General features: G+C 41.3%; 1 protein-coding gene across 5 annotated transcripts in view; it reads right to left on the bottom strand.

The window, feature by feature from the left end:
- Tln2 (talin 2) overlaps nucleotides 1–12,383 on the bottom strand; it is a 411,357-nt gene that overhangs the window by 56,579 nt on the left and 342,395 nt on the right. For all 5 annotated transcript variants that reach the window (XM_077799669.1, XM_026384818.2, XM_026384825.2 and 2 more), the window contains 3 exons: nucleotides 10,573–10,674; nucleotides 8,643–8,813; nucleotides 4,053–4,199 (listed from right to left, as the gene is read on the bottom strand). In XM_077799669.1, coding sequence (XP_077655795.1) covers nucleotides 4,053–4,199; nucleotides 8,643–8,813; nucleotides 10,573–10,674 — 420 coding nt within the window. The remainder of the gene's footprint in view (nucleotides 1–4,052; nucleotides 4,200–8,642; nucleotides 8,814–10,572; nucleotides 10,675–12,383) is intronic.

The following is a 12,383-nucleotide window of genomic DNA, read 5'->3' as shown; positions in this document are numbered from 1 at the left end:
TATAAATGGTCCTCAAGCTGGTTAAGATCTCCAGGTCTCAGAGGACCTTCGTTGGTAACTTCCAAGCAGGACACAGTTGTAGAATCCATTGAAACTATATGTGGCCAAGAGCTGCATAAAAGAGGAAGAGATGATGACCACGAGAATTAAGATGATAATGTTGATAATGTCAGTGAGACTATAATGAAGAAAAAGGCAACCCATCTTCACCACCGTCATCAGCATTATTGTCACCATTGGTTGCTGAATGATATTCCTGATGAAGAGACAAGGCAAAAGATGCCAATATAGGATGTGTGAGCATAGCGGGCTTGGTATCACCTGTACAGAAGCAGGTTTTGAGAGTGTTGGGAATGAGGCTGTTATCTGGAGAAACTTGAAATCAAGAGGAAGATGGTAGGAACTGGCAGGTGATGACATATTTGAGAAGATCTCCCTGGCACCTCTTTGCCAGATAGTTTGGACTCAGGGAAGAGATTGGGAGCCAAGAGGTCCATTAGGAGAATGTTAGATGGTATCCTCAATAAGAGCCACATCGTGAGTGAAAGGAATATGTCCCTGGAGCCTGTGTGTGATGCGGCTGCACAGCCTGGGAGTCATTTTCACCAAACAACACAACACAAACTCTAGATTATTATTTTTAGGGGATACCAGGTACTGAACCCAGGTGTGCTAATCCACTGAGTAACTTGCCTAGCCCTTTTAAATATTTTTTTAAATTCAACAATTTTATGTAATTTTGTATTCTATAATTTTAGAACAGTATTTTTTATTATTAGTTGTTCAAAACATTACAAAGCTCTTGACATATCATATTTCATACATTTGATTCAAGTGGGTTATGAACTTCCATTTTTACCCCGTATACATATTGCAGAATCACATCGGTTACACATCCACGTTTTTACATACTGCCATACTAGTATCTGTTGTATTCTGCTGCCTTTCCTATCCTCTACTACTCCCCCTCCCTTTTAACTATTTTATTTAGAGACAGGGTCTCACTGAGTTGCTGAGGCTGGCTTTGAACTGGCAATCCTCCTGCCTCAGCCTCCTGAGCTGCTGAGATTACAGGTGTGCACCACCATAAACAGCTAGGGAAAAAAAAATTAAGGTATCGTTTTTAGGCAGAGAGATGATTCTAAATGTCTTATCACAGCATGGGGACCCTGCTAGTCAAATGAGGATTGAGTTGACTCATCTGTTAAGTGTTAACCCACTGAGCATCTTCTAAGTGTCAGTAGGTGTTAGGATCCTTCATTTGAGATGTGGCCCAACTATACCAAGCCAGGAACCTGTAGCCAGTGACTGCTGGCTACTGCGATGAACCTTTACCCAATCTGAAAGTAATGAGAAAGGTAAGAACAAAGTAGTGCTTCAGGATTTCTAATTTATTTAGTTGAAGACCTCCCCTTTATTCTGGGATTACAGACTTCACATTGCTTTTTTTTTTCTTTTCTGGTATTAATATGACCTTTCTTTTATGAAATAGTAGTGATGCTGGTAGCAAAGTTTTTGTTTTGCTTCTGCAACTTTCTTAGCACCAAAGCTGTAAGGAAAATGAAGAAAAGGTACTGTATTGTGAAATTCCACAGAATCCCACAAACCTCACTGAATGAAGAAATCAAGGTTCAGAGGGCTGGAGTGATTTGTCCCAAGTCACAGAGAAAGCTTATTACTTCACGTTCACCTATCAGTTCCAGACTCTCTAGTGCTTAGACACATGGACAGGAAATCTCCAGAACTACTGTAGTGGAAGCTTTGAAGAATTGCAAGAATTGCATCCAAGTTCAAATAAACTTTGGGTACACTCATATTATTTTGCCTGTTACTGCCCTTGATAATTTAAGCAATGATTCAAAGAGCATATCACTGTTTTCACCAAATTAATGCACCTGGATACAAACACCAGCTTTCTAATATCCTGCTGCTTCGGGCCCAAGGGACTGAAACATCCCTAGCAAAAGGCCGAGTAAAGGCAGGATGGGGAAGAGGTATTGTGTGGTCGCTTGGATGTCAGGACAGATCAGGTAAGAGTTTAGGGGCAGTCCAGAAACCTCAGTGGCATATTGTTTAATTTTTAGGTACCAGGGATTGAACTCAAGGGTGCTTAAGCACTGAGCCACATCCCCAGTCTTTTTTTTTTTTTAAATTTTTTATTTTGAGACAGGGTCTTGCTAAATTACTGAGGCTGGTTTTGAACCTCTGATCCTCCTGTCTCAGCCTCCCAAACCCCTGGGATTACAGGCATGTGTCACTACACCCAGCCCCAGTGATTTGTTTTCAAGAACTGAGGGGGGGGAAAACCCTTCGCTCGTGGCCTCTGTGGTCTGTGTTGTCAGCAGTTTCCAGCTCTTCCAGCACAGTCACGTGTGCTCTGGGCTGAGGGAGCAGCTGTCACACCACTGACATCAGGTGTGCAAGAGCTGCTTTCCGTCTGCAGCCTGGGGCAGCGTGTAAGGCTCACAGCTGCCTCAGGAAGACTTCAGATCTGACTCTCACGTTCCAGGGATTGCTAGGACATTTCCCTGTCATTGCACTGATTCTGAAAATTCCCTTTTCTCAAGAAGAAAAAGATTAACATTTGATTTTCTAATTTGTACCAAGAAACCTTGGACTTAGACACATTATTTTATATTCTTGGTAGACACATGGCTTATTTTCAAAGCTCTAGTGTTCTGATGTCCTAAAAACCAAACACACACACTGAGACTTATCCAAAGGAGTTGAGAATTTTGCCATTTACTTGTTTGTGCCAAACTGTCCTTATTTGAAGCATGAGAAGCTCATAGATAAAAAATTAACCCATTAAGTCCCAAGTTTTCAATTCTATGACTATTTCAATGAAATGGACCCAGGTGCAACAGAATAGGTTGAAAATCACATTCTAGAGTTTATTATGCAATTTGTTATCATGAATACCATTAGTCATACAATTAATAGTATTAATGAATATTATCCCTAATCACTCACCTATTACTTTTCTCAAAAGGACAGGATTCTAAAAACAAATGTTCATTTTGAAGTTACCATAAGTGGTCTATTTGTTGCTCAATTTAAGTTTTTAGGTTTCATAAATGGGTCGATGGGACAAAATGGGTTAACAGATACTTTAACAAAGTGGAGCCCCAGGTCTCTAAAGGAAGACTTGGTTGTCCAGCCCAGACTTGTTACTCCAGCAGTGTGACAATGACTATATCATGTTTAGGGATAATTACACTAATTACAGTTTGAGGGTATCCTTTCTTTATGGAGATATGAACAACCAATCTTCTCTAAATTAGCAATTAAAGACTGCTTATTATCCTGAAAAACCATATTAATGTATTCACATTCTGACGATGGACATGTCAAAACACAGAGGATGTCTATAATTCTTGGCTGTGCTATCACAGGACGGCAATTAGATGTTGATTAACAATTGTTCTTGGTGATGAATATCAAACTGATATGACCAGTGAAGGATTGGGGGAAAAGAGCAGAATATATGGAATTGAAACTGTCTCCAGTCATATTTCCTTACTGACCCATGTCAACTGACAGGTCACTAAATGAGAAAATGATGTTTATCTTCTTTGTCTGTTGTCTATGAGAGTTCATAAAGGGGTTTTACACATATTATTTCATTGGTTGATGCATGTGACTAGATACCAGAACCATGAGGAAATTTTAAAAAGTACTAACAGAGATTCCAAGACTCTACCCCATCAAGATCCCAAACAAGCAAGTTAGGGGTGCAGCCCAAGAACCTGCATTCAGAAAATCTCCCTGTTATCCCATAGTAACCATTTTGAAGCTTGCTTTTCACAACGAACTTATGAAGGAGACAGAGGAGGTGAATAATTACTTCCATTTTGTAAATGAGGAAACCAGTGATATGTTGACCACCTCCCATCCTCCTAGATAAAACTGGAATGAAGAGGGGGAAAGCTGGCTTACAAAAGTAATAAACTAGAGCTCTCCAGAGAAGGCGGCTTGCTTGGGGACAGTGGGAGAAGACCGAGGCAATGATGGCTAAGGAGGGGCCATTCCACCCAGAAGCCCATGCCCACCTTGCTCACAGCCTCTGCGATGGCATCCACCATGCCTCCCACCAGCCCCACTTCACTGGCAGCTTCATTCAGTGTCACCATGATGTCGTCCACGGCTTCCTTCATCAGCTGGGCGGCTTCCGTGATGGCGTCATGGGTATGCTGAGCCTGAGAAGGGAATTGTGAAATGTTTCCTTCCACAGAAGGAAATGGTGCTTAGTCTCTTAAGAATCACTTCACTTCTCTTATGAATAACCTTAAAAAGACAAAACTATCCTCATGGTGGAGCACAGCAATGCATCCTATATTCTCCTTTTCTTGGCTTTTGGATGTTTGTTTGCAAACCAAATAAAAGTCAGAAAGACGAATAGGAAAAGCACTTTTTTTTTTTTTTTATAACCAAGAGGAAGAATAAAACTGCAAGGTCAAATAGTGTCTAATGACATGACTAGTTTTATTTGTTACTATGTTCATGGTTGTAGAAAGAGAATGCCACAGGCTCCTAAATATATGAGTTGACATAGTTAATGAACAAAGAAATTACTATAAAGGAAAAATGTATTCATAACATATGTACTTCTATTCAACATTGCCCAATACACTCTCATTCCCTTTCTACAAATAAGTTAGGAGATTATGCAAATGTAGGTACATACAAAAGGAATAAATATGTAGAAGGCCAAACAGTCTTTAGAACTATGTCACAGTTTATATTGCCAGGAAATTGGAGAAATTGGAGCAATATTCTCCAAGGCAGACACTCTGTAGGCAAAGCCACACTGCCCTCGTGTTTCTCAGTGTACCATACTGTGAGGATGTGTCCATGTCAATCGCAGAGCAGAGGCTGGGTAGACAAATGAGCAGACAGAATATGGAACAGGGGCAGTGCTGGGCTTCCTGGAAGACACCTCAAATGGCAGCAGGATGCAGGAGAAAGTTTCTAAGTCTGGGGCAGGAAAACCTGGGATCTCGTTGTGGCTCCAATGCCAACTAGCTAAGTGAATAGACTTGCTTCCTCTTCAGTATAATAGGAAGAATTATAATATTGCTATGTAGCAAAATTCTGATGGACTCATAGTGGGCAGGGTAGTAGGGGGATGTGCTCCTCTGAAATGTGATCTAACACCAGGTAGTTAGTGTGAGGAATGTGCTGCACCCAGGTGCTGGGACTATCCAGGAAGGAGTGGGGGTCATCCTGGCCCACCCTGGGGAGATGACATTTACAAAAGGCCCCAAACATTGCATTTTTACTTTGGTGGGTGAAAAGGTAACAAAGCCAGTGGGACTTGATAGAAGATAACTGGTATGAATTAAAAAAAATTTTTTTAATAAAAAAGAAGAATTGTAAGGAGGCTAGTGAGTCATAGGAACTGGCTCTGTCTGAACTGAAAAATCCTGGGAAGCAAGAAGAGTTCCTGAAGGATGACATCTGATGAGATGTGACACATGCTGCTCTCAGATGGTTATCCTTGAGGCAACTGTGTCAGGAGGCGTAGATTTCTGTCTTCAAGATGTAATAGAGTAAACTGGCAATTTCAGTTGATAGTTAATTTCATGGCATAGAGAGGGTATAATGTGAAATGTACAGATGGCTTGGTTTTGATGACAGAAACCTGAAAGGTACTATATCTCCTGTATGTCACACTCCACAGAAAACATCTCATACAAATATATTCTCATTTACAAGGAGATCAAATAAAATTTGTGTTTTTCTTTAAGTCTCAGTTCAGATGAACTCATTACTGATGATGCAAAATATGTCAGAAATTTTACATATTCATATGAAAAGTAAATATGTGCTTTAGGGGAGAGACAAGCGCCGCTTGTCAAGGATCTTCCATCTCCTTTGGGCTCAGGAAGGTGTCAGGAGCAAATTTGGGGGGCAGCAGCAATAAGTCATGAAGCTGTTATTTTGGGACTCCCTTCAAAATTTACAGAGCATTTGCCCCATACAAAGTGACAAAAATCCACAAAAATAATCCTTGGCTGTGGCTATCCTAGAAATGAATTATTTTCCCATCTACTTGGGAAGATGGGCTGTTAGGTTTTCTAGAAGACCTGTTGCCCTTCACTCCTTATGTTTAAAAGTTTTACAGATTCTTAGAGGTCAACTCACAGTCCACCTCCTCTGTAAAGCTGTCTTCAGTTGTACCAGCCCCATTCAGCGCCTTTGTTCTGAACTCCAAAGGCAAGTCACAGCTTAGTTCAGAACCACACACTGTGTGCTGGCTGAGCACAGCAGCTTAGTATGCCCAAAGACACAGTAGGGTCTCAATTAAGGCATGTTTAAATGACCAGTGACCGTCCAGGAAGCAGAGTCAGTAGGCTAACAATGAGGTCGTTATTTTTGATTTTGGAGGGGTTCCTTGTTACTGCTCCTCACAGCACAATACAGATTCCATTCTTTCTTGGACACATGCCTGAAGTCAACTTCCAAGGGAGCCTTGTTTCTTTCTAACAGCATTTCCACTACAAAGCCCAGGACAGCAGGCAAAGACATCACAGGAGGATGGAAAGTGGGAGAAGGCTACAGGGAGCAGACCTCAATTATAGTAAAGGGAGAAAAACAACTAATAATTAGAACCATGCAACAGAGAAGAGGGCTATGTTTTTTGCTGGAGTGTTGCAAGCAGCTTCTATGGGGGCCCATGGAGGACACTGTGGAAGGGAGCGGATGGGGTGGGGACCCAGGAGGGAGCTCAATGGGGCAAGGAAGAGGCTACCAGCACAAGCCTTCCTAATATGTGCAATTCATTAACCTCAGGCTCTGAGGCTGCTACTTCTTGTTTTTAAACACCTCTCAGACCAGACACATTATCTCATTCAGTTTCTATAGCTACCCTAGGGAGGGGTTCATAATTAGCCCTTGTTGTTCAGGCCAGGAAACAAAGAAAGGAAGTAACCTGCTAGAAAGAGGTGGAGCTGGGATTTGAATCCAGTTATGTCTGATCCCAGAAGTGTGCTATTTTCTACCAAATAAGAACTACTGAAAACTATTTAAAAACATTTTAGTCCTATTTTTTTTTCTGTCAACAAGAAAATTAACAGGTAATGCAAATAAAATCCAGTAAGTATCCACCTAAATTGGTTGTCTGTGCCTCTGACCTCTTAGGAAAGGGTCTAAAAAGCAAACCCAGTGGCCCAGGTGTCTTTTGGGACAAGCCTTCAATTTGTAGACCAAATGCAGGTTGGGTACTGGTGAGGGGACAGAGTACACCTGCCTGGCCTTTACTCATCATGTCTTACTTCACCATACCCAGTGCTTCTGGTCCCTCAGTGAAAACTATTCTGGCCACCAATTCCAAGCAGAAAATGCCATTATGAAGCTTGTGATGCTGACTATGTATGCTCTCGACCAAGAGGAGCTCAGAACTGGCTGTCCAAGCAGATATGCTAACATCTTAACCCATCCAGAAGAGTCCTATTTTGATATTCTACTGGTCCTGAGACCCTTTTAGGCAGAGGGTGAAGAAATGTGGCAATAAATAGCCTTGGATAAAAGACAACCAGAGCTGTGTCAGAAGGTTAGCTCTGACTCCTCTAGTTTGGGGAGGGTACAAAGAGGGCTGGCCCCACATCAGGGCACCTACTGCTAATCTATAACAGTCAGGGCTGCATTCTTTGTCCTTCCAACTGGTAGTTGCAAAACTACCAGTTTTGCAACTAGATTTGTTATTCCAAAGGACTCTGCACACTTTGAGGGCCGAGGCTCTTAGTACTTTTAGCATACCCAGAATTAGGCTCTTAGTAATGGTCAGATATTTGAATGAAAACCTGAATATAGAAAATGCAGGTTTAAGACATTATTCATGCTGTCACAGTGAGTTGTTTCTAAAATATGGATTGGTTGTGTCATTCTTCTGCTTAAAGACCATCACTGACTGCCCATTACTTACAATAAAGGTAAAATACCTTGGCTTGGAAGATGAGATCTGTCACAGCATGGCACAGTCTATCCTCTTGTCCAGCTATCTTTGTGATCTGCATTTTTCTAGACACATCAGACTGCTTACCATCTTCTGAAGATAATCACAATCTTTTGTTTTTTTTTTTCTTTGTAACCCTACATATGGCTTTGCATATACTTTTCCCTCTTCCCAAGTTCAAAATAAAATGTGATACACAGTCACTTGTGACACACTATTGTAATCCTTGGCCACTTAAAGCAGCTGGGTTACATAACAGGCTGAAGAAATGTTCCTTCTACAAACTGGCAAAGGGGATATCATATGAAATTGCTGTCTCTTAAGTGTGAGAAACAGAAATGACATTCACTGGAAAACAACTGAATTTTCCTTCCTGCAAGTTGGTGTCAACACTGAACAGGTCCCAGTAAGCATTTGCTTTTATTCCTGTCATCATCACAGAGTTCATTTTTTTCCCTCAAGGATGCTTGTCTATACATTCTTTAAGGAAAAAATAACTTACAGATAAGACTTAATTATGTACACTTCTTAACCCCCCCCCCCCAAATCCCTGGGAAAACCAATAATAGAAGATGATTCCCCACTTCAGAGAACTGGAGTAATGTTTTGTTCCTTAGAGAGAGACAATACGGCAGGACCAGGACCTTTGTGGTTCTAAGTGAGTCCCTGACATCCTGAACCATACCTTGGGGTTTCCTCCACCTTCTTTGGCTGCATACAGCATTTGCAGGGCAGACTCTGCCAGTGTCTTGGTTTGGTCCAGCACTGTCATCTGCTGTTGATGGTCCAAAATCTTGGAGGCGACACCTACTGCAGCTAAGATCAAGGGCTCGAAGTAGCTCGCCAACTGTGTCACCTTGCAAGAATGGAAAGTCATAGGTACATCACTTAAGTACAGGTGTTTCCTTCAGAGTACCTTTCAGTGGGAGTGGATTGGGAAAAGGGGTGAGCTGATTCAGGAAGAAATGCAGGCCTGCTACTATGTACTTTTGAAAGTACTTGCTAGCTATTGACTATTGCTTGCTTTTGATTTTCTTTGGAAAGTTCTTTATCTCTTCTCCAAACATGATAGAAGTGCTAAGAAATCAATTCTGAGATCTAGACTTAGGCATCAGAATTGAACTCAATTTTATAAATCATTAATTTTACAAGTAATTTTTAATAGAAATCAAAGGCATCTTATAAACTCAGAGGGAGAGAAAGTAGAAGAGGGACAGGATTATCAGAGAAGGTAAGAGAAGAAGCCTGAGATAAAGAGAAACGTCAAAAGCTTTTTAAGAGGCCAGTCTAATTGGCTTCTGTTTGAAGCATTTGGATAAAGCCTTAGCTCTGGATTAAATAATGCAAAATGATTTCATACCAGCCAAGATGTTGTTTATAATTAGTCCAATCAAATTTCCCATATCTATATATCAATATACCACAGCAAATTTCACCTTTACATACATCCATAATGCACTAATTAAAATTTTTTAAGAACTATAATAGATCATCAGAGTATAGGAAAGGGATAAGGGGGAGGAAGGAGAGGAAGTAACAGTGACTGAATTGCAGCAAATTATATTCTATGCTTGTATAATGTCAAAATGAACCCAAATATAGTGTAGAACTGTAACAAACAATACAAATTGACAAAAACACAAAACAAAGAGATATGCCCACATCCAAATCCAAATCCCTGGAATCTGAATGTTATCTTGTTTGAAAAAAAAGGTCTTTGGATTTCTCTTTCTTTCTTTCAAATGAGATATGCCATATTTGAAAAGGCAGAGATGCTGACCAATTTCAACCACCCCTCCTTAGAGCCAGGAGGAAGTTTAGTAGTCCCTTAAACTTTTCTGTAATTTGAAAAAGCAAGATGATTGATTTTCTAAAACCAATACCTGCTAAGAAAATTTTGGCTACTGCACTTCTTGATGTGCACAGCGATACTGACTGCTGAACTGATCAATGCTCAGGAACCTTGAAGGCTATTAGAATCCAATTTTTGGTCTCTCCCTGCTAAGGTATAGGCTGCATGACAAGCCAGCTCTCCTTGAAGTGTCAGCAGAGTGAACCCCAAATGGGCAAAACATCATCTGCTATTTTAAGCATGGGCAGGAACTCAGCTGAAAGACTCCTCTGGGGAGGCCATGCAGGGAAGCTCTGTTGTCCAGAAAAAAATTTGCTTTGCTCCATCACATGTAACAACAGATGCTGCATTAGAAACCAGGGAAGAACATTATTGCCCTAGATACACCAGAATGGGCTGAGATGGCCAGGAATAAAAGACAGAAGCCTATGGGTGAGGAGTGTCAGCATTAGCCTCTGGTTTATTTCAGAATAAGTGGAGAGCAATCGGTGATGGTAAATGTCATGTTGGAGGAAAAGTTTGACCACAATCATAACCCACACCAAAACAATTCACTATGAACTTTCTCAACTTCAAGTGAAAAAAGGATCCTGAAGTGATCATTTTTGGAAAAGAGGCTAGAGAAAGGCTGAGTGCTATTTTCTGTTGTCAGGGATGCACTGGACACAGGCACGATACCTGGCATGGCAGGCTTTCAAGAATGAAAACAAAATCCATTACCCCCCAAATCCCCAGCAGGATCCCCTTGGTATATGCACATTACCTTATGTCCCAGCTGCGCTGCCTCTCCCCGAGCTGCTGTGGCGATGGGATCGATAAGGTGCCCAATTTCCTGTACCACTGAAGTCAGCTGCTCCTGTAGGGCCTGATAAGGGGAGAACTGTCAAGTTCATCTGACAACAGTTCCCCATAACACTGCACTGATTTGAAAAGGCTTACATGAAAGACGAGGGAGGCCACATAAAATGGACATCAAAATGCCAGGCTGCAACATCAAGCTGCTGTAGGTATCCTGCCCTGCCCAGTGGCAGCTCATCATTCTTCCCATAAGAAAGCAGATGCAAGCTTAAGAACTGTGGGTCCTACTGGCTCCTTGCTCCTCCTAGCCCTGACAACTGATGCCAGTGGTATCTTTACTTTAGGTTATTCAACACAGTTACTGGAAATATGGAATATCTGTGGCTTTCCAAGAAGGAAAGACAACTATGTTCAAATGGAGACAGATAATTGGGATCTGAGGGAACATCCAGGTCACTGTGTTCTCAGAACTTGAGGAGGGTGACGTAAAAATGAGATCAGCTCTTTGAAAGCAGGACTACTTCCCCCATGGCATAATTTGAAAATGCCAGGTGGGACACACACTGAGCTCAGTCCAGAGCTCAATGCACTTGGTGGAGTGTGCACAAAGGTGGAAAATGGCGCCCTCAAGGCTTTTCTTCTTGCATTTGAGATGGCTTAACTTCTCCACCTCAAAGAACTGTAAAGAGGCTGTAAAGAGATGGGGCATTGAACTCAAATCAGGAAATAATTAGCCAATAGCAGAAGAGATCTGATTCCTTTGTAGGGATCCTCCACTGGAGAGATTTGGGATTGAGCAGCTTAGAACATTGGACATTTTAGGTCCACACATGCTGACATGGAATTAGGTGATTCCTGACATAGTGGCATGTTCTGCTGATAAAAAATGAGACTCTAACTTTTGCCACTTCCCCATAGAACAACGGTGCCCAGGGGCCGAGGCTTCAGCCAGAGTTTACTCTGAGAGGGGATGCCTAATGTGTCAGCTGGAAAACAAACAGCTACAGAGATGAGGCTGGCAGAGAGAAGCTTCCGAAAAGTCCAAAGGTCTTATTCAGCTAATTATTTATCTTCGAATTTATTATGTGAATATAGTTAAGAATACCAGAATATTCTAGCAATGTTTTTTCATCACAGGTGGTTTGTTAACTTGAATATGTCTAACTAGGGGGAGTACACGCAATTGGAGGGGGAATTTTCTTCCTAGTGAGGAAGTTCAGGCAGGATATGTTTTGGGAGTGATAGTGAAAGGATGGGGCACCAAGGGGCTTTCTGAGATGCTGGTTATCTTTGCTTGTTGATCTGGGGGCTAATTACAGAGTGTGTTCAGCTGGTGCTAATCATAAAGATATACACATTCTGTGCATTTTCTGTATGAATACTACACTTTAAACAGGTTACAACAGTCATTCTGGCATTCTTCATAGATGAGAATGTTTCTTCTTCTTCACTTCCTGGAAATGGGTGTGTGTCTGAAGTTGGAGTGAAAAAATGAGCAAGCCTGCCTGGGCCTGAGAGAAAGGGGCCGAAGCTCATGGTTAATGAATTCAGTGGCAGTGATGTAAATGTCAGCACACAGACCATGTATACATATGTATTAAGTACCTCTGGAGTATCAAGCACAGTGCTTTAAAAGAAAATAAAAAATGAATCAGGAAAATGTACATAGGTACAGAAACAATTCAAAGGAAAATTCCACTCTAAGCTTTGGAAAAACCATCAAGAAAGGATTAAAGTGGCTCTAAGTTAATAACAAGATACAAAAGGTCCCTAACA

The sequence above is a fragment of the Urocitellus parryii genome, chromosome 6, assembly GCF_045843805.1.
Source record: "Urocitellus parryii isolate mUroPar1 chromosome 6, mUroPar1.hap1, whole genome shotgun sequence".
Taxonomy (NCBI): domain Eukaryota; kingdom Metazoa; phylum Chordata; class Mammalia; order Rodentia; family Sciuridae; genus Urocitellus; species Urocitellus parryii.
The sequence above is the reverse complement of the archived record's forward strand: the minus strand, read 5'-3'. Positions and strand labels throughout refer to the sequence as shown.